The 21,416-nt window shown below is 41.9% G+C and overlaps 1 protein-coding gene across 7 annotated transcripts in view; it reads right to left on the bottom strand.

Moving 5' to 3' along the window:
* The window catches only part of CALD1 (caldesmon 1), a 187,964-nt gene that overhangs the window by 20,330 nt on the left and 146,218 nt on the right, over positions 1-21,416 (bottom strand). For 5 of the 7 annotated variants that reach the window (XM_015534909.2, XM_015534907.2, XM_015534906.2 and 2 more), the window contains 5 exons: positions 19,048-19,194; positions 14,753-15,701; positions 13,388-13,462; positions 8,210-8,352; positions 1,021-1,285 (listed from right to left, as the gene is read on the bottom strand). In XM_015534909.2, the coding sequence (XP_015390395.2) occupies positions 1,021-1,285; positions 8,210-8,352; positions 13,388-13,462; positions 14,753-15,701; positions 19,048-19,194 (1,579 nt within the window). The remainder of the gene's footprint in view (positions 1-1,020; positions 1,286-8,209; positions 8,353-13,387; positions 13,463-14,752; positions 15,702-19,047; positions 19,195-21,416) is intronic. The other 2 variants (XM_015534912.2, XM_015534913.2) reach the window with 1 other exon arrangement.

Raw genomic sequence — 21,416 nt, 5'->3', positions numbered from 1 at the left:
TCCCAACCAAAGGCAACTGACCCATTGAGAGCTGGAGTTGAAAGAGACCTTGGAATAATTTACCCAGACTTTCCACACAGGTTAGGGAATTTTTGCAAAGGATCCATGTCAGAAAGCCATCCGCTGTCTTTGTGCATAGGTGGATCGACAGAAGGTCACTATCTTCTAAGATTAGAGGGCAAAGCTCTAAGCTTATTTGGAAAATGGAGGTCTCAATCCTGATTCTACCATTTATTAGTCAAGTAACACACAAGTCACTCAAATAATTTGATTCCCTTTTGTTTATCCATAAAACGGGAATAATGATGTACCTCAGGATGAAAGGAAAGAATGCACCTTGTAAAGCTGTAGTTGGTTAAGCACTTTTTCAGTTTTCAAAATTTGCCTTCTGTAACTTTATCTGTTGTTTTCAGTTCTGTCTTAAGAGACGGAACATATTCATCTGTTCGTAATTACCGGGCTCCTGCTCTATGCCTGGCACTGTGTTGGGTCCTGGGTTTACAGTAATGAACAAAGCAGATACTGTCCCTGCTTCTGACCACTTCGTCTCCTTATTCTTCCATTAAAAAAAAAAAAAAGCAAAGCTACTTAAAAAAATCTTCTCTATAAAAACCCTGCCAATATCAGAAAACAACTATCATGTGACTCTCAGATCTTATAACGAATCTGCAGACCTTTTCATCCTCCTCTGCTTGCTGTTCTTTATTGAGAGACAGTAGAGGGGAATGGGTTAAGGTAAATGGGACCATGGGAAAATGACAAAACCACTCTGTGCCTCGTTTTCCTCGTCTGAAAAATGGGGTAATAAGACTACTCACGTCAGAAAGTTCTTACAATTGGATAAAGACTACTATGTGTAAAGGGTTTAGAACTGTGCCTAATGCACGGTGAGTTTATTATTCTTAAAATGTATTTGTAAGAGTCCATGCAGCAGCACTGCACCAGCGAAAACATTATTCCCCGGGCTACAAGGGTCTCCAGACGCGGACTGCGGGCTTGGGTAAGCTGCGCCCTCCTTACCTCCTCTCGGACTTTTCTCTCTGCTTCCTCCTGCTTCCGCCTCTGCTCTTCCTCCTCTAGGACCTTTCTTCGCTCTTCCCGCTTTTTCTTCAGCTCCTCCAGCTCCAGGGCTGCCTCCTGCTGTTTCTGTTTGAGCTTCTCGAACTCCTCGCTCTCAGTTTCCCCGCGGCGGCGGCGAAGCTCCTCCAGGCGCTTGCCGGCTTCCACCTGCGAAGTGCCTTCGGCCTCCTTGGCCTCGCTCACCTTCGCTCCTGCTCCCGGGCGGCTGTCCGGAAACGCAAAGGAGTTTGATAAATGTCAGTTGGGCAGCCTCCCGGCAGGGATGTCGTCTGCAGGCTTTGCACCCAGACCAAAAGAAATCTCCACTGCCGGTAGTTGGTAGTCGTTGGACAGTGGATGTTCACACCCGCCCCAAGGGTAGGTTGGGGTCCGCCTGAAGTCTCAAGGTCTGAATCTGATCCCTTTCTACCACTTACCCTTGGTGTCCTGTTGTACAAAGGGGCAAACAGACGCCGATGGTGGGAAAATGGCAAATGGAAAATGGGCAAAACAACGCAACCGCTACGGAAAACAGTAGGGAGGTTCCTTAAAAACTTAACAGTAAAACTACCATATATAGTCCAACAATCCCATTGAGTATATACCCAAAAGATCTTGAAAAGATCTCACATACCCTTGTTCATAGCAGTATTATTCACAACAGCCAAGAGGGGGAGCAACCCACATGTCCACCAACAAATGAAAAAACAAACAGAAAGTGGTGCATACATACAGTGTACTATTATTCAGCCTTAAAAAGTAAGGGAATCCTGTCCTATGCTACAACATGGATGAACCTTAAGGATATTATACTACACGAAATAAACCAGTCCCCAAAAGACAAATGTTACATAATTCCACTTATGAGTTATCTAAAGTTGTCAATTCAGGGAACCAGAAAGTAGATTGGTGCTTATCAGTGGCTGTGGGGAGGGGAGGTGGGGAGTTATTTGTGGGTATAGAGTTTCAGGTCTGCAAGATGAGAAAGTTCTGGAGATGTTTCACAACACCGTGAGTGTGCTTAACACTACTGACTGGTTAAGATGGTGGGGCGCCTGGGTGGCTCAGTCAGTTAATCGACTCTTGATTTCTGCTCAGGTCATGATGTCACAGTTTGTAAGTTCAAGCTGGGCATCAGGCTCTGTGCTGATGTGTGGGCCTGCTTGCTTGGGATTTTCTCTCTCTTCCTCTCTGCCCCGCCCCTACTTGCACACTCTCTCTCTCTCTCCCAATCTCTCAAAATAAACAAAAACATTTAAAAAATGGTTAAGATCGTAAATTTTATGTTACGTGTTTTACCACAGTTAAAAAATAATTTTTTTAATGATGCGTGATACAACATGGAAAAAATGGGCAAATATCATTTGTTCTCTTTACCTCAGTGGGCTATTCTTTGAATCCCATGACATTAACTATTAAATCAATGTTGATTTATGTATCATCATAAAAATTAGTTGTTACTAGGAAGGGAGGTATGTAACACAAAACATTCCTATTAGATTGAGTTCTAAAAGTCTAGGTGTGACCCTAGTAGTCCTCTGCCATAAGTAACTGGTTAATTTGGGTCTGTCTGGAATCCTGGATCTAGCCTGGAGACAAGAAAAGACGGCTGGAACTAGGGGAGGCACTGAAATAAAGCTGCTTTATCATCTCTGTCTTGAACTCAACTCTAGCAGCTGATCTCTGGCAGATGGAATTCCCCTTTGCCTCTCGACTGAGAGCTAACCACAGGCTTGTAGGTCTATTCCGACACAGGTGCCCCCAAGAAAGCTCTGAACAACTGCATTACCTACGGCGTCAGTTTGTGTGGTCTAACATGCCATGACTATTCCTAATCAGGACTTAACATTACTAAATTAGTTCTGATATCGTGTCGTTAGGGTTGTTACTTATGCTGTGTAGACCCTTTTCATATTTATTATCTCATTTAATAGCCACAGTAACCAGGCAGTTGGCAGGTTAGGTTAATACCCCCACTTTACAAGTAAGGAAATGATACGTGAGGGCAGAAAAACAGTCTGCCCAATATTCGGTAGCAAGTGGTAGGGCCATGACCAGATTCTAGTGTTTCTCTCCCAAGTATACTCTTTTTTTCCACTGTACTATAATTATATCAGGTGTTAAATAGGGTTTGTTAGAAAATAAAAAATCAACTGAATTCAATGTGCTGGCCTCTACCTTTCACCTCCTACCCTGAAGACCAGAGGGTCTGTGAGGGATTTAAGTCTCTAGAATTTCTGCAGTCTAGGCCTAACTACCTTCCATGCTCGAGTGGAAGCAATGCTTCATCAGATGGCACAGCATATAAAACAACAAGAAAATGGGTACGTTTTTTGTGAGTTAGAAATAAAATTGAACGTCAGTTGAAGTTTTCTTTTAGGATTAAGGAGAACCACAGAGATTTCATTGTAGAACTGGGAACATGTTAAGACTATTGACGGGACACCTGGGTGGCTCGGTCGGTTAAGCATCTGATTTAGGCTCAGGTCATGAACTTATGGTTTGTGGGTTCGAACCCCACATTGGATTCTCTGCTGTCAGCTCAGAGCCTGCTTCTGATCCTCTGTCCCCCTCTCTCTCTGTCCCTCCCCCACTTGCACTCTCTCCCTCCCTCTCTCTCTCTCTCTAAATAAATAAATAAATAAATAAACAAACATTAAAAAAAGACCAGAGACAGAACACTATCCCAAGTGTCCTTATGTTAAAATTGTACTACAGGGGGCGCCTGGGTGGCTCAGTTGGTTAAGCCTCTGACTTCAGCTCAGGTCATGATCTCACGGGTCTTGAGTTCGAGCTCTGCATTGGGCTCTCTGCTGTCAGGGAGGAACCTGCTTGGGATTCTCTCTCTCCCTCTCTCTCTCTCTGCCCCTCCCCCACTCCTACCTCTTTCTCAAAAATAAACATTAAAAACAATAAAATGCACGTCAGGACTGGTATTCCTAGTGTTTTCCCACAAATCATATAAAAAGGAGAGAGATCATTAGCCCCTACTGACTCTGAGATCCTTTGATAAATTTGCTATCTAATAGAGTTATGCCATTGATAATTGTCTACAAAACATGTTGGTTGTGACAGAAGAACTGCATCAGAGAACCATGTTTCATGCAAAACTCACGTAAGCTGGATCCTCCGAGCACTTTATTTAGGAGAATTTAGTGCTGTGCTCAAAAGTGTGCCTAGTTACAGAGAGTCCTTACATAAGAGACAAGGACGTAGCTTGCCAGCTACTTAAGTCATTAACAGGCAGTGAGGTCATGCTTAACTAGCTCCGAACACAGGGAGCCCATCCCTAACACTTTGTCTAAGGAACAGATGAATTACCACCGTCTGATATAATTTATTCCATGTAGAGAAGGGCTCGGTGTTTCTAGCTATGGAGCAAGAAAAAGAATAAAGCAGAAAATGAGTTCAAGACTACATAATCGCCAATACTGATCTTACGTGTATAACTCCTGTTTTTTGAACCCTGAGGTAGTTCTGAGTATACTCTGTCCTTTCCAACCTTTGCAAGCGGCAGGATGGAAAATCAATATTGTAGATTATAATCAGCATTAAAATTAATACACAACAAAACCAAAAACATCAAAGTGTATTGCATAGAGCAAGGGAAAGCACCATTTCCTGACATGCTCGTTTCGGTTTTAAGAATATACGTAGCTTTGTATTGGGTCATGATGTCAAATTTATTTCTGACTAAGAGTTTAGGTTAAAAAGTTTTAAAATACTGTTCTAGGTTCTTGAGAGTTAGAGATGTACTCTTTTATTTTGAACTCAAACAAAGGTTAGAGAGTCCCTTAAAACCTGATGTTGCTCTTTCAGGGTCTTATAAGTTCCTAGGTCTGCGACTTAGAGAGAAAATCTCCCCCCTGAGTTAATTCCAGGTCTTTCCATCTTCAGAAATGAGTTTGCTCTCTGCGTTCATCATGTTAGTTAGTGCACAGGAGTTGGGACCTGCAGAACACAAGCCTCTAAAAACTTCTCCAGATTCCACTAGGTGTCGCTCAGTCTTCATTTTGGACAATCAAAATGCCTATCATTAGGGACTGGTTCCATAAATCATGACACGTTGGTCTGGTGGAATACTCTAACATTATTAATTGTAAGCTCATATTCATTGGTACAGAAAAGGTAGCTACGATAAACTTATGTATATTGCAAGAATCAATGGAAAAACATAGAGTTATATATGCACACTATACATATTTGTCTATTTTGACTATATAGACATAGAAAATATTTGGAAAAAATGTTACTGGTGGTTGGTGCTTATTTTTGTACTTCTATTTTCTGAATGTTTCTAAGTTTTTTTTTAATGTTTTATTTATTTTTAAGACAGAGAGAGACAGAGCATGAGTGGGGGTGGGGCAGAGAGAGAGGGAGACATAGAATCTGAAGCAGGCTCCAGGCTCTAAGCTGTTAGCACAGAGGCTGACGCGGGGCTTGAACTCACGAACTGTGAGATCATGACCTGAGCCGAAGTCGGACACTCAACCGACTGAGCCACTTGGGTGCCCCTATTTTCTGAATGTTTCATAATGAGGATCTTTTTTCCTATAATTAGACAAAACTTTAGTTACCATGTTAAAAATAGAAAACAAAACAAATGCTCATTTCGAACTTTCTATAAAACCTTGGTGTAATCTGCTATTTCTATACATTGCTCATTGAGTTGAGATTTTTTTGTTAATGCCATGTTTCAGAGAAAACAATCTAGTCAAGAAAACAGGAACATCAAAGGGGGCAGTAATTAAATCAAACATGAGCTATGTTCGAACCAGGAGCAAGAGTTTTGTCCATATCACCTCTACTTGGATGTACCAGCATGCCCTCAGCACTAGGGTGCCACTAACATGGAAATTTCTGCCAGAAGTTCTCTCCTCTCTCCTTCGTTCCTTTATATATATATATATATATATAAATTTTTTTTTTAATGTTTATTTATTTTTGAGAGAGAGAGAGAGACAGAGCACGAGCAGGGAAGGGCAGAGAGAGGGAGACACAGAATCCAAAGTAGGCTCCAGGCTCTGAGCTGTCAGCACAGAGCCCGACATGGGCTTGAACTCACAAACAGAGAGATCATGATCTGAGCTCAAGTCCGACGCTTAACCGACTGAGTCACTGAGGCGCCCTCTCCATGGTTCCTTTAGGTGTAGGTCTAGATGTATATCAAACCTTTCCCCATGAACATAGCTTGTTTTCAGTTAGGCTAGTGGGCACTCGGCTAATCTAAATAGAGGCTCCTACTTCCTTCCTTAGAAAGCTCCTCACTTCATAAGTAGATACAGCAAAACCTGACATCTAAGCTTCCACTGGCATCAACTTTGAACTGAAACTAAAACGAACCCATGTTGGCAGCTGAACAAAAAAAGCATGATACGGTAGCACCTCGTTTCTGTCATTGTTTTCTGCCCAAAGATGGAACACTTAAGACCAGAGTCCCATTTAAGAATTCTCAACACTACACCTATTCTCTTTGAATTCCCAGCTCTCTGGATTTCCACACAATGGGCGTGTTAATTATTAATTTGAGCTCTGACTAAAGCTGGTTGGCAAGTTTGCTAATTGTTAACCAAGCTTCTCTTTGCTGACAGATTTTTAAAAAAACATTACTTTTCTTTAAAAAAATATACTCATGCCCACAAAGCAGATTTTAAACTATCAAATAATAAGACAGTAATATTGTTAGACAATATTCATGGGATACTTTGCACGAACCTGACACTCTTCTATAGGGCTTTGAAATATTCAACTACTGACGCTTCAGCAAGCTTTGGACTCAGCTTACTCGCCTGAATCAACTTGATTCTAGATTTTCTATGAATTTTAAATAAACTCCTAATTTTCTACTGAAATCTACTTTCCTGCCAATCTCAAGTAACATCTATAGGTTCTACACATCCTAGTCCTACACAGTTTACTTAGGCTGTTTATGCACACATATTCTTCTGTAGGCTCTCCCTTGGATAAAGTGACTACCTTTCTGCTCAAATTTGTATGTAGAAAAGTTATTTGGGGGCAGTTATATTCCCCCATTTTAGCCTGCTCAGAGGGGCAAAGCCCTACCAGCTCTGCTCGCTTCTGAATGCTACAAAGGCCTTGGTGTGAGGAATATGTCCAGCTTTTACACAATACTTGCTTGGGGACTTTCTTATTTGAATTGTTCAGAAAAACAGGGTCTACAGGTAAGACTGCTGCCAAAGAACAATCCCAGGGGAATCCATGTTTCAGGGACCCAAGACTCTTCTAGAACATTGGGAACAGAAGCCAGTGACATTAATAGAGGTAGGAATTCGGCACAAGCGGTTGGAGGGGGTGTAGGTGTAGGAATGGGGCACAGAGAATCATGTAGCCAAGGTGTCCATGGCAGATTTCTATAACATAAGTCCATCTACAAAACTGGCAGGGAGCTCTCAGTATTCGATGTATCTAGAAGTAAGGATTTACCTGCACATACCTGTCTGTCTGTCCTAAAACCAATTGTCCAGGTATTCAACATGATGGGGGGGAGGGGGAAAGAAGGGTAAAGTGAAGTTATGCAAGAGGGTTTTCCAAAGGGTATTAAATGGAACGTGAGTCCTGTGCCCTATGCCTCCCTCTTTGAGATTCCCAATACAAATGAACATCAAACGTGCTCAGAGTCCTGCGGTAAAGAGATCTGATTAATTTAGTTTAACCTAACATTTCCCAAGTATTTCGCCAAAGGACAACCTCAGTTTTAAGCAACATTTATTTAAAATCTTTTTAAAAAAAAAGCATTCTTGAAAATGGTACTGACAAGGGTCTCTTAAGAAACTGGCTGGGCCATAGAAAGAACCAATGACATTAACCCCAGTCATAATGTTTTCTAATAAGCTGAGCTTATACAGCATATTAAGTGAGGGAACAGAAACATGGATACTAAGCATGATCTGTCCTGCTAAATAATGGGAAAAGCAGATTAAACCTTGTCTGAGCAATGGCTACTGGTCTTCTGTTAGTGATTGATAGCCTGACCTGCTGACTGAGTATCTCTAAGACAATGGCCAATGACTTCACAACAGAAATATGTTGTCTGTTTAGCACGTTTCTGTCTGGAGGCACAGGATAGGGAGACTACTATTTTTTCTTCACATGTGAACACAGTCATTGTTAAGTAGTCTCTGTTTCTTACCTGAAAGTATTCTCGGTGTGTTTCAGTTTGTGGGTCATGAATTCTCCATTCTGTGACTTCACTTCTGTAAATCCCTTCTTTCCATCCAAGAAACTCTTCACTTCTTTGGGCTCTTTGTCCTTTTTAATCTTCTCATCTTTGATCTAACCAACAGTACATATCAGGAAGAAACACAGTGATAAAAACCGTATTAGTTTGGGTGGGTATCACCAAATAAGACCCAGAATTACTAGGAAGCCAGAAAACTCAGAAGTAAAACAAACCACTGGAGAATGATGTGGTACAGCTAGGGTCAGAGGAAATTCTTAGAGTGTGAGCTATGGTCCTCCAGCCTCTGCGCAAAGACCTTGACCACAATTTAAGGAAGTCTAGATCATCCCTGATTTCACTAGGGTTTTGTTTTCAGGAGCAGTGGAGGTGTTGCTGTTTGGAAACAATTATGTTCTGGGAATGCTGTGTAAGAGTAGTTGTTCGTAGTTCTCATTGAAAAGGGTGATCATTAGTGTGGCATTGATGGGAGAATGTCTAGGTTGGCTGAACTGGTTTTTTCTTGGATGAAGAGTGTGCCTTTGAAAAAGACACAAACATGTTGAAGAAGAAAAAAGAAGAAACCTACCAAGTCAGCCAGATCTGCCAAGCCAATGTTGGCAGATTGCCGAGGAAGCTCACCCTTGTAATAAAATGAGTAAGTAGGGTCCCGAGGATAGAAGACAAATTACCCTACCTTTAGTGGGATGGCTCAGAGACCCATGGGCCATGTCTGTAGTCATCTAAACTACCACAGTTCAAATGGAATAGGAAAAACTTCAGGGTTTACCTTGACTTCCATTGCAGGTAATAGTTTAGTCTCCAGAAGTGGTTTTGTGATTGTTGGAGAGACAGCGGAAGGTGTTACATGGGCAGCAGGTGTTCACTTTAATTTTTTGTAAGTTTTGTGTTATAAGTTCCTCACGGTAAATGAGACACATTACTTCAAAGTAAAATGAATTTACATAGCTTGCTGAGAGCTTAGATTACTTGTATCAGCTCATCCATTCTTAAAGGATGAGTGTGAAAACAGGGGAGGTTCATTATTGCTGTTTTCAAGACAACCAATGACAAAACACTAACGTTCTAGAGCAAGCAACAGAGGAAGGATAGGCATAAGAACTTAGGCCTTCAGGTGCTGTCCAGAATGGCCTCCTGATCACCCACCTCTTTCCAGCTATTTCTCAGATACTCTCTGAACACTTATTTCTAAAGTACGTTTTACTAAGCATAGCACTTTTTTTTTTTTTTTCTGTTTACTGATGAGACTTGCGTAGTCCTTTGCCTGACTGCCTTCTTTGGATGTTATGTGATTAAATTACCACAGATAGACTATTCACTGCCATGTTGCCCTAATTAGTTAAGACTTAAATCTTTCTCCAAGGGGGATATACCTAGGCTATCCCTTGGACATGCTGAAAAAGAAGGCTGTTGTTCTGCCACTCTCTCTGAGAGCTCTGTCCGGAAGTCAGGAAATGAGTTTTGTTCCAGTGCTATCAACAGACTAGCTAAAATTAAGTCACCTAATTTTCTCTGGGATGTTGGCTCCATATACATAAGAGAGGTTGGATCAGAGGATTCCTTCCTGATCCTTCACCCTCTCATTTCCCTCTTGGCTCCTGATTTGTTGTGAGAGGCTACAGAGAAGAGAGGGAAGCTCTGACCTGTCCTGCAGCTTGACTGCAGCTCTCTGGTGGCTGTTCTCACCCAATAAGAAATCAATGTCATTGACAGGCAGGAATAGGCAATGCCTATTCTCATCTTGAGCTACCATTGCTGGATATTGCCCTAGATACCAGGGACTGAAGTTTGTATCCTGGTTAAGAAGTATGTGGGGATACAAATTTGGGAGCTAAAGGGTGTCCCATTTCAGGGGACCCACGAAACACACTTTGAGTCAAATCTCATGGTTTGTGGAGCACTGTGCAGGGCAAAATGCCCTTTAACTCATTTCTCTTATTTTGGAGTCAAGAGATAATTCCATTCTCCCCAAATGCATTACCTGATTTGTTGACCAAAAATGTGTATAAAATAGGTTTGTAAAACAATACATGTCTAAGAGAAGAAAAATACCTCCCCCTGCCTCTTTTGCAAGCTCTGCCTTTATTGGCAAAGGTATAGAGGGTGGTGTGCTTATAGTCTCTTTGGAAGACTTTCTTAGGAAAATGCCCAGTGAAATAATGATTTGGGATTGCAAATTATTTTCTCTTTCTGGGAAATAAATAAATAAACAAACAAATAAATAAGTAAATTCATTCCATAGTGCCTTTAAATTTAAGGAGCATAGTGGATTGGATTCAACTGCAGATTCAACTTACACTCATGAGATTCTGAGGGAAAAGCATTTGATCTTCTAGGTCAGAAGGTAACCGTGAAGAAAATCTGGGGATGGGTTCATAGGTAGCTGAGCACTCTGAAGTTAATGTGCTTCACATTCAGATAATATTAGCATAAGAAAGGCTCTGGTCAAATGTGACATTTGGATGAAATTCTGGATATTGGGGGTATCCAAAGGGATAACACACAGGTGTAGGCGGGTGGAGGTGAGAATTCAACTGACATGCCCTCGTGCCAGAGAGACACTCAAAAGGTCAAGTGATCAAGGCAAGAAGACTGAGCTGTCAGCCTCTGTAGAATGGTGCTTTGCATTATTTGATTTCAGAAGACTGACAAGAATTCATCCAAGTTATAGTATTTCAAATCAGGTCCAGCACATTTTTGTTAGACTCAGAAGCCTCAATTCCTGTTTTGGGTCCAATGTCTGTCACATGGATGTCTTTGCTACTGAGGATTTGGTTTGTGAACGACATACACAGACCTTACCAGTAAGCTTGGACTCCATCCCAGACCTACCGAGTCAGATTCTGCATTTCATAAGATTCCAGGGATTTGTATGCACACCTATGTTTGGGGGAACTTTGGTGTATGACAGGAATATCGATTTCAGTATCATATGAACAACTCTGCTGTAAACTGGTTTTCTGTTAGAGGCCAGGAAAAGAACAAAAAAAAAAAAAAAAAAAAGAAAAAAAAAAGAAAAGAGCTCCGGGGTGAAGAACTAAAAAGAGGCATTTTATAGTTGGAGAGGAGAAAAAGAAAGCTAAGTTAACGTTTCAAGGCTGGTGATGTTCTGTGATCCGTCACCACAAACAGCTAAAACTGCAGGGCTGCAGGGGTAGAAAGACAGTTTTTTCTAAGGTACTGGAGTGACTTCTGGAAATGTTTTCTCTAAGAAGTCTCATGTGATATTTGTGTTTACCCACATAGCTCTCCTTGAAAGGACATTTTTTTATTTTGTTTTTTTTTTTTTTTAACAAAAAGAAAAAAAAAGGAGGAGGGTGTTTGAAATGGCTAAATCATGTAAAATAGAATTCAAAGTTGTTTACATAAAGTAACCATGCAACTAGTCATTCAACCAGTGATTTACGTGTGCATTGTTAAAGCAGGAATGCCAGATTTTTTTTTTTTTTTTTTTTTTTTGAGCCTGGGTTGAGTGGCTAATCTGGCCTTGTGTAAAAAAAGAGGCCAAAAGTTTTGGGACTCTAGAATGGGGTGTAGGACAAACTGAGAAAGGGGCAGGTCTGAGATGGTTACACCGCCGACATTATTGGACTGGGGTTTTCTCTGGACAGAGGCAGAGGGATGATTTGGGTGGCCACTCATGAATCCTTTCTTGCTCACAGGCACAACATACAGACATAGAATGTTCTGGTGATTAAAAACAAATCACATCTTAGTAAAGCGAATTACATTTTAAATACAGAATCCACACAGTGCTCTTTAGCTTCTCCTCCCCCACACAGACTTAATCGCTGAATTCTGACTTTATGCCCTCTTCCTTCTGTGAAGATATTCCCCACAAAACACCAGCTCGACAGAGGAGCCCACGTGGCCCATTTCTGTTTTAAGTTTCAAGTAACTTTCACTTTTTTTGTTTTTAGATGAATCTGTAGGTGTCGTTCTGCCAGAAAATGAGAACAGCGCTTCCCACCATATTCAACCATTTCCTTAGCTGCCTCATTGGAGCCAAATTCAGCTTCCTAGTTCTTAGCATTTCTGCTTCCACCTTCCTTTAGATGGGCGGGTTCATGCATTCAGTTTTTACTCCCAGGCCACCACAAGTTCTATGAGAAACAGGAAGGTACACACATCTTAACCCAAATAAATATAACATGATCTAGGGGTTCTTATATTTTCTGTGAGTCTTATGAAGAAAAGAATTTAAGCAAATAACCACCTCTCATGTAATTTTCTAAATATGGATTTTTCTGTTTCTTGATAGATGCCACAATGGGCAGAGAGGTACAGCAAGAGTCCATTGGAGCTGGCCCTCTAGAGTGACAGCTCAGTTCCATGGGCAAAGAAATTCAAATCTTCCTCCCCTCGATAATTTCCTTCTACCACGTTTAAGTACTTTGAACTTACTAGATGCTGTCACGATCTTTAGGATTACTTGGGGCTAACATAAACACAATGGTTAAGGCGAGGTCAGGCTTTCTGATGTGGCGTTTTGATTCTGTCGGGGGGAATGACATCCTCTGTGCGGCAGCCTCTGCTCCACTGACTCGTTTACTTACCTACAGTCAAACACCCTGGCACCAGCTCCTGTGTGTGCCTCAGAAATGCAATGCAGAACATTTTGCCAGACTTTTCTTTTGAAAACCAAATACCACCTTCAGTGCATCAAATGTGTTAACTGAGACTTGGGGGGGGGGTGTTTTTCCTTTGGAAAGTTAAATCATTAATCGAAGCCAGTTGGAAATATTCCATAATTGAAATGAAAGCAGGATGGTTCAAGGAGAAAACAATACACATAGAGGTGGAGAAAGTGGGAAAAACTGATCAGAGCAGTGTTTTTCAAGCTTTCTATGACTCGCAGGAAGAAGGACAATTTAAATCATGATGTAATACTGCTTAGAATGTCCTCTGATATCTTCTATTTGATTTCATTTTTTTAAAATGCCCATTGACACATTCAATTACTTTTGAGATGTTTGAAGTTGATGTTACCATTCAATGAATCATGAAGTCAAGCCATAGCTTGAAAAACACTGGATCACAGGTTATAGTTTTGAGATCAGCAGACATGAAATGTCATGCAACACTGCTCTCGGTTGCTTCATGATTAGGTCACTTGTCAATAATATTTACCTCTTTTTTGAAGGTAGGCTTGTCTTCTTGGGACTTTTCTCTTTTAGCTTGTGCTTTGGCCCCCTTTTCTTCTTCCTTTTTATGTTCAAGAGTGGCAAGGTCACTCGTTTAAAAGAAGCCCTTTCTGGCTTACAAGAGTGAGAGGGTGCTCAGGTCACTTTGCTCGTGCCTTGCGATTTTGCTGACTCAGTGCTCACATAACCCCTGGTGTCAGTGATTCTAAACAGCAACGTGGGGTGGTTTCTTTCCACCAAAGTTTTTTCTCGTGTGCCTGCCAGTGTGCGCCCTGGACTCTAGCGTGACCTGGTGGTCCTTAGGCGTGTTTACAAACCTCGTGTGTGGTTTGGTGCATCTCGTTTCTGATTGTCTCAAATGTAGCTGTGGTCGCGAGCCCCCGTGTGATGAGCAGGAGTGAAAGACAACTTCAGCACCATGCAGACTTAGTGATGGGGAGTTCTCTCTGCAGAGGTGAATGTGCAAGCATCTCTTTTTTCTTTCTTTCTTTTGTGTGCGTGTGTGGTAGGGGTAGGCGGGGATGCAGGTGGTGGTTAGGTACAGTGCTTTCAATGCAGGCTTGCAGACAGAAAAACATCTTTCATGGTTTGCAAACATTCCCCTCGCCCCCCTTTCCACCCTTCTCAGGCGACATGAATTTATTTGCGTCATCCAGATGGCAAAAGCAGTAAAATGTATGCCCTTAATTACCAGTCGGTTATAAACTGATACCACCCCAGATGAATGGCTTTCTGCAAGTCCACATGAAGTTCAGGTCTACATGATGGCAAATCATGGTTTTGACATATTTTTAATGAAAGTTCCAAATTGGCTCCTTTCCCTCCTTCACTGCCAGCTGATTTCAAGGGGGTCATTTTTGCCTTCTCAAGATGAAATTTCTGACCGTGATTCTTTATGTCACCTTTCCCACCCCAATTTTTAAAATATAATTTTTAATTAAATGCCAAACACGTGGGTGTGGGGAGGAGTTACGGTCCTCTTGCCTCATGTAGACCTACGGAGAGAGGTAAGTTGTTAATAGGAATGAATTTAGATGCAGGTGCAGAATTAGAAGTCAACGCAGCACTGCCACATTTATCATCTTTGGGTTAGTTCATTTTTCTGGTATTTGCAACTAGCAAGCACAGAGCAATTCATTTCTCTCTGGCTGGTAAATTTGGCTGATTGAATATTTAACCATCGATCAATTGCTTTGTGCTTACCTATTGCTATGGCCGAAAAAAATGAACGGCTTGCCAAACGGGCAAGCACGCGGGGCTGCAGGAACGTGCCTCGGTCCCAAGTCTGATGTGCATTACATTTCTCGTAAGTCACAGGCATCACACGTTTGGTGCAAAATGTTTACTGTACCTGTTTCTTTTGGACAGCTGTCTGAAGTTTATCCTCTTGTACTTTCTTTTCATTTACCCGTTTCCCTTCTATTTTCTCGTCTACCTTTTCCCCTTTCTGCTTTTTCTCTTGCATTTCTCTTCTGTTCTCTTCTAGCTGCTGGCGTTTTTGCTCTTCTAGCTTAGCTTTCTGTTCTTCCTCCGCCTTTGCCCGCTGCCTCTCCTCCTCTGCTCTTCTCTCTTCCTCCTTAGCCCTCTCCCTCTCGGCCGCCTCCCTCCTTTCTCTCTCTTGGGCAGCTGCTCTTTCTTCTGCTTCAAGTCTTGCTTTCTCCTCCGCTACCCTTTGTTCTTCCTCAGCTTTCATTCTTTCTCTTTCTTCTGCTTCCAGCCTGGCCCTCTCTGCCTCGGCTCTCTCCTTTTCTTCCCTCTCCCTCCTTTCACGATGGGCGGCCTCTTCTGACCCCTGCTCCCCCTCCCCCTCTGTTTGAGGCTCTTCTGCACTGGTCTGCCCAGTTGTCAACGGCATTGCCGCGGTTTCTGTTGTTCTGTCTTCTACCGGCCCCTCTACCTGATTTTCTTCAGGGCTCCCCTGCTTTGGCTTCTCTTCCTCCTCTTCCTCCTTTTCCTTTTCTTCCTTCTTTTTCTCCTCAGTGTCCCTCCAGTCATTCTTCTGATAGGACTTTGTGACTATTTCTGTCTCCTCTAGCTCGTATCTTTCTTGGCGACGGTCACTTTTTTCTTCCTTCTCCGCAGCTTCGTTTTCGGCGGTGTTGTTCTGCGTTCTTCTGCTCGGTAGCGACAAGCCTGCGTCTGTGATGGTTGGGTCGAACTCCTTCTGCCGTTCCAGTGCTTCCTGAAGGCGTTTTTGGCGTCTTTCCTCCCGCCGAGCCAGGCGCTCCAGGAACGCGGCCTCGTCATCACCCTCCACCTGGGTGTTTGAGGTGGTTGTCTTGACCTCCTCATCGGCCACACTGGACAAGAGAAACAAGACAGCTTGGGTCAGCTGGTGAGCTGGATTCTCGTAGCCTGACCCACACCGGAACAGATGCTCGCGGTACCAGGCGCGCGCGCACCCAGGGTATCCCTTCGGATAGTATCATAACAGTACGTGCCTGCCGGGCTTTCGGCAGACAGCACGTGAGTGCCTTTGCCCTTAGTCCTTCTCTGGCCACTGGAGTCTACTCTACTATGCCAGCCGTCAAGCGAAAATGGATGAGCATAAGTGTATAAATACCTCGGCTCCCTCGCCTCTCGAGTTGAATAACTGTGAGGTGCCTTGTTGCACGGGATCTCTGAGTCTCCCAGGGGAGTTGAGCTCCAGATCCCAGCAGCGCTAACTTGCTTGGCAATGAATGAAACCTTTATTTGGTTGCTTTTCCTTCCCTGTTTCACTTTCCCACACTGCTGCCAGTGTTTCCTGGGATCATTTCACAAATGAACTGCCTGTGTTTAAATCTTTTTGCTCCAGAATCTGCTTCCTGGACAACTCAAACTAAGACAAGGACCAAACTGAGAAATGAAGGAATTCTTGTAGTATCACATAGTATTTCCACATATTACCAAGTCATCTAGAATTCTTGAGCTGGATCTGTGGGGCATAAGGCATTTGGAAAGGAAGCAGGTGTACCTTACAGTGTGGGGATGCTATACTAATGCCAATGACCCCCGTGGTAGGGACATCTAACCATCCACCACAATTCATGCTCCTCCTTCCATTGTCACGGGGAGGTGACTACCAGTCAAGGATTATATTTCTTGCCCTCCACTCTTCCTTGCATCTAGGTGGAACCATGTGACCAATAATTTCCAACTGAGTGTGAGCATAAGTGATATGTCTAGACCAAGACTATTAAGCAGCAGAAGCACATCCTCTCCCATCTCTGTCTGATGACTTGATCAGAAAACCTCAAAGCCCCAGGAGTAGACAGAGTCACAAAAGGAAAACTAGTTGGTGATCAGTTCTATTTACTACTCAGAAAAACCCACATTGGACTCATTCATGTTGCTGCATTAAATTACTAAAATTTGGGGCTCATTGTTATGGTGGCTGATATTACCCTAATACATACACCATCTAAATTCTTTGTCAAGATTTCCATGAACAAAGGGTCTCTTGCCCTTCTTCTCTGTAGTTGATAAAAAATAGTTAAATTTGATGTTTGTTAAAAAAGAAAAGAAAATCTCAAAAAACCAGACTGTACCATATCCATCACCGCACTTATTGTTACAGTTCAAGCCAGGGCTGTTGGTCTCCACTGGCAGGAAACAGCCAGTTATGTGATATCAGAAATTGTGACCAGAGTTGGAAGAGTATGTCTTGCCATGTTTAGAAACTCCATTAAATTTCATGGTTCATACTGAACTGGGCCCTTCTGAAGTTCAAGTCCACTTAATTTTGAAAAAAAAAAAAAACAAAAAAACACATTTCACATTTAACAGTAAGAAATGGCAGAGTAAAGGCTGGATTTTAAACTTTCTTGGCTTTAACCGCTGCTGTAGGACACTGTCTACATGAATTAGACATATATGCATTAAATTTCCCTAAAAATACAAACAGTTTAGAATTTAAGGGGAAAATCTACATGTAAGGAACTTTGGATCAACTGAATTCAAACGATTTTTAAAAGGTACTGCAAATTCTGAAGTGTCAGCTAGATGAAAGTACTCTTGAGTTAAGAGACGAACAGATTCTACTGGATCTTTCTTTGCCTATTTGGAAATCACAACAGCGACCGTCAGTAGAAGTTAAGTACCACTCAGGGTTGCTCAGCCCCAAGGAGAACACTAATTCTTCTTGTGGATAATTAATATGTCAGAGATAAATGATAGGTTCTCAGACCTGGATGTACTTTAATGAAAAAGAAGGATTTGTGAATCGATCAACAGCATGAAATAACTACTACTAGTAAATGAAAAAAAGAAGAGAAGCCCAAGTAGAAGCAAGATTTTAAAAGCAAGAACACGACTAGTAACTAGTAACTTTTAAGCCACTGTTGATCACTCACTAATAACCAGATTCAGGAAGGGGCCTCAAAATGCCATTTACAAACTTTTTCTCTCCCTTCCCCTTCAGTTTGAGGATAGAAAAGGCAGCGATGACTATGTAGGCCTCCTCTGTAAAGCTCTGATACCATTTTCCTGATAATAGTTAAAATTAGGTGCTTATCGTATGCAAGGCACTGTGTGTTTTATGTGTATTATAATCTCACTTAAATTTAACAACATTCCTAAGAGAAAGGTATGATTTTCATTTCTGTTTAACAGGGAAAGGCCAAGGTGGAATTCAGAGCCAGGCAGCGAACATACCCACAACCCCTTTGCTGTATTTCCTCCCTAATTAGGAGCTACTTACCAAGAAACAAGGTCTCTGGCTCTCCACCTAACCGGTAGGTTTCCTTATTGAATCCATTCTGCTTGACAGAATTTAAGACTTTCAGAAATCCATGTACCTGCTCATATTTAGGGTAAAGAGGCCAGACCTGTTTTCCTTCAGATTTTCTATATAGATGGGCTTAAAGGAACTGTCTTATTAAAATAAAAGTTAATTTTTCTCTCTATCCCGACCCCAAAATATTCTCATCTTTTTTTTTTGCCTTGGGGCATATAAGTTACATATATTCACAAGTGGCGTAATGAACCAGGTGACCTTATATGTGCAAACCTGTAAAGATCCATTTGGAAGAAGTTGAACCCAGTAAGGGTTCTCCACTGTTCTGGTCACTACCAAGGCCTGTATAGGAAAAAACGTGCTAGTAAACTCATAAGCTTGTTCGAATAATTACATTACATTAAGCAGCATTCTGCACCTTGCTGAATATCGTAGTGATCAGAGAATACTGATTCAGGCTGTATATCAGGAAAAATAAGACATTTGCAATTCATGTCTACTTTAAAAATTCAAGTTCTATTTGCTACTGGTAGGCACAAAGGACTAGAAAGCTAATAAATCTTCAGTTCAAAACAGGTATCGATACCCTAAAGAATAAATGTAAATAGTCTTCCTTATTTAAAGATGTAGCCCATTGTATTTAGTAAATAAAAAGACTGCTAAATTACAAAATAAAATAAAACACTTCAATTGGGGTGTGTTTAGGGGATGGGATAGGGGAAGAGAAAGGAGCAGTGGTGTCTGAATGTCCACATCAGTTTGACTGTCCAATCTGATTAGGTGCCTACAATAACCAAAAAATGACTGAGCAAGTTAGACTGGAAAAGAGTGGAGCTGGGCTGAGAAGGGAATGCTTTGCCCAACACGTTCCATTCATCAGGCAGGCTAAGAAGTACCTTAGACATTCTCCATTCCGAAGAGGACAGTACCTGTTCTGGGCATTAACCTCCACCTGGTCGGTCACCTGTCCCAAGGATTCTTCCTCTTGCTTCTGCCGCAGCCTCTCCTGCCGGGCACGGCGGCGCCGCTCCCGGGCGGCCTCCTCCTCATCGTCGTCGTTCCTCTGGTAGGCGATCCTGCAACATCGTGAAGACAACCTCTTGAGTGCGCCAGCTGCTGACCATCTCAATGCTTCTTTGCAGGATCAGCCCTGAGTCCTTTCCTGGGCTTGACCACTGACTGAACCACAGAGCTCTAAATGGATCGTTCCGTTCCATAGACACTTGATCAGAATGGCTTTCAAACTTTTAAGTATCTGAAAAGCAGGAGTCCGCTAGCTAGAGGACAATTTACAATGATCAAATGATAGCTTAAACTAAAAAAAATCTACACAAAAGTGGGTTGTGCAGGGAACTGTGGGGTAGCATATTTAGATTTCTTCATTAAGCTCATTACCAGCCTTTTAGGATTTAGGAGCAGAAATCCAAAGCACTGAACCAAAAATAATCAAAACACTTATTGAAAAGATTCAGGATGTTGTATGAATTATTTGTGTAGATACTGTCACAAAGAACAGAAAAGAGTCAAGTTATCAAACCCATATTTTGGCATTAATAAGCCCAAACTGCAAATTAAAATCCAGAGTAGGGTACTCTCTTTGCTTGGATTTTATTTTTTCCTTTCAGTTCCTTTTCAATGGAGAAGGAAGGCGTTATTGACAACTGACAGGATGGCTTCAAAGTCAGTGTGGCTCCCTCAGAGTCCTCCTCCTTTGCTCTAAAACATGCATTAGAATTCTACCAGCCATATGGTGGGCATATCATGGTAGCTCACAGGTGTACACATAGATAGAAACCTAAGGGCTGAGGTGGGCAGAAAAGGCACGGAGAGCTTTGCACACATAGATGTTAGGGAAATTATACAATCACTATCACTACGTTACATCCATTTCTGTTAACACTTCTTTCTTCCCAAATAAAGAACCGGAGTGGGGAACTACAGATGTCCAAACTCAATAGGAAATGACCCGTATGGTTACCTTGGCTACTTGTGAGGGAGTAACACATACTGAGATACAGAGTGCCGGGAAGGCAGGGGTAGGCCGTCTGGCCCAGGGCCAAGGTGGCCTGACGGGTCCTTGGGTTGGGATGGAGCTGCATTGAGCAGTGGGCTACTTTTTATACTAGGGAGTTAAAGTGCTCTTATTACAATGTTACTTACATTTCTACACATAGAAATCCAGATATGTAAACATTTCACGCTTATAATTCTTATACAATGACAAGCCTAAAATAATTTACAAATGGAAGAAAATAAAACAGCAGAACCATATGATTTGTACCAACAATACAAACCTACTATAACTGATGATGGTTTGCTTACATTAAGATTACAAACGAGACATTTTAAGGCCTAGATCCAGCACTTTATTTCATCGTTTCTATCTTTTGACTTCAATAATATGAATGCTATGGGGTGCCTGGGTGGTTCAGTTGGTTAAATGTCCAACTCTCAGTTTCAGCTCAGGTCATGATCTCACAGTTTTGGGAGTTCGAGCCATGCGTTGGGCTCTGCACTGACAGAACAGAAACTGCTTGGGATTCTCTCTCTCTCTCTCTCTCTCTCTCTCTCTCTCTGCCCTTCCCCTGCTCATGCTGTCTCTGTCTCTCTCAAAATAAGTAAATAAACTTAAAAAAACACAAATGCTATGAATGTTTTTCACCTAAAAAAACAAGACTAACAATTCCAAAGTTTGGATGGTTTGTCCTTTGTTACTGCAGAAAATCTGACTTCATACTTACTAAAATCTGCTGGTGTGCAATATTCAAATGCCAATACAAATAAAATGTCACAGTAATTCTAAGAAACTGACTGGTTTATTTCTATAGATATGGAGTGAAGGGTGATGGGATGTAGTTGAAAGATGACTAGGGTAGGACTCAGTAAACCTGGTTTCTAGAACTGGTCTCCTACTAGCTTGTGGCCCTTTAACCTGAGTTAAACTCCCTCGCCTGTGAGTGTGTGACAATCAGATGAAATCTGGACATGTCACTGTAAGGCGTTCTACAGTGCAGTATTTTGTTGTTACTGGGGAAGTTCAGCTGAGGAGCTGCTTTGTGAGGAAAGATGAGTTCAATTTTAGACTTGTTGAATTTGAGGTGACAGCATGACATGAATCGAATGTTCCTTTCTAATTCAATCACATTGTAGTTTGCAGTCAGAAGCCCTTCCCAGTGGTTTGGCTTCGGTCTTCAGATTCTTGGCCTAATATTCCTTTGGCTTTCTAAGTAGACAGCTTTAACCACAGCAGGGAGAATGAGTCCTTAATAAGTGCTTCCCAAGCTAATCAAACAGAAAG

Source organism: Panthera tigris, chromosome A2, assembly GCF_018350195.1.
Source record: "Panthera tigris isolate Pti1 chromosome A2, P.tigris_Pti1_mat1.1, whole genome shotgun sequence".
NCBI classification, from domain to species: Eukaryota; Metazoa; Chordata; class Mammalia; order Carnivora; family Felidae; genus Panthera; species Panthera tigris.
The sequence above is the reverse complement of the archived record's forward strand: the minus strand, read 5'-3'. Positions and strand labels throughout refer to the sequence as shown.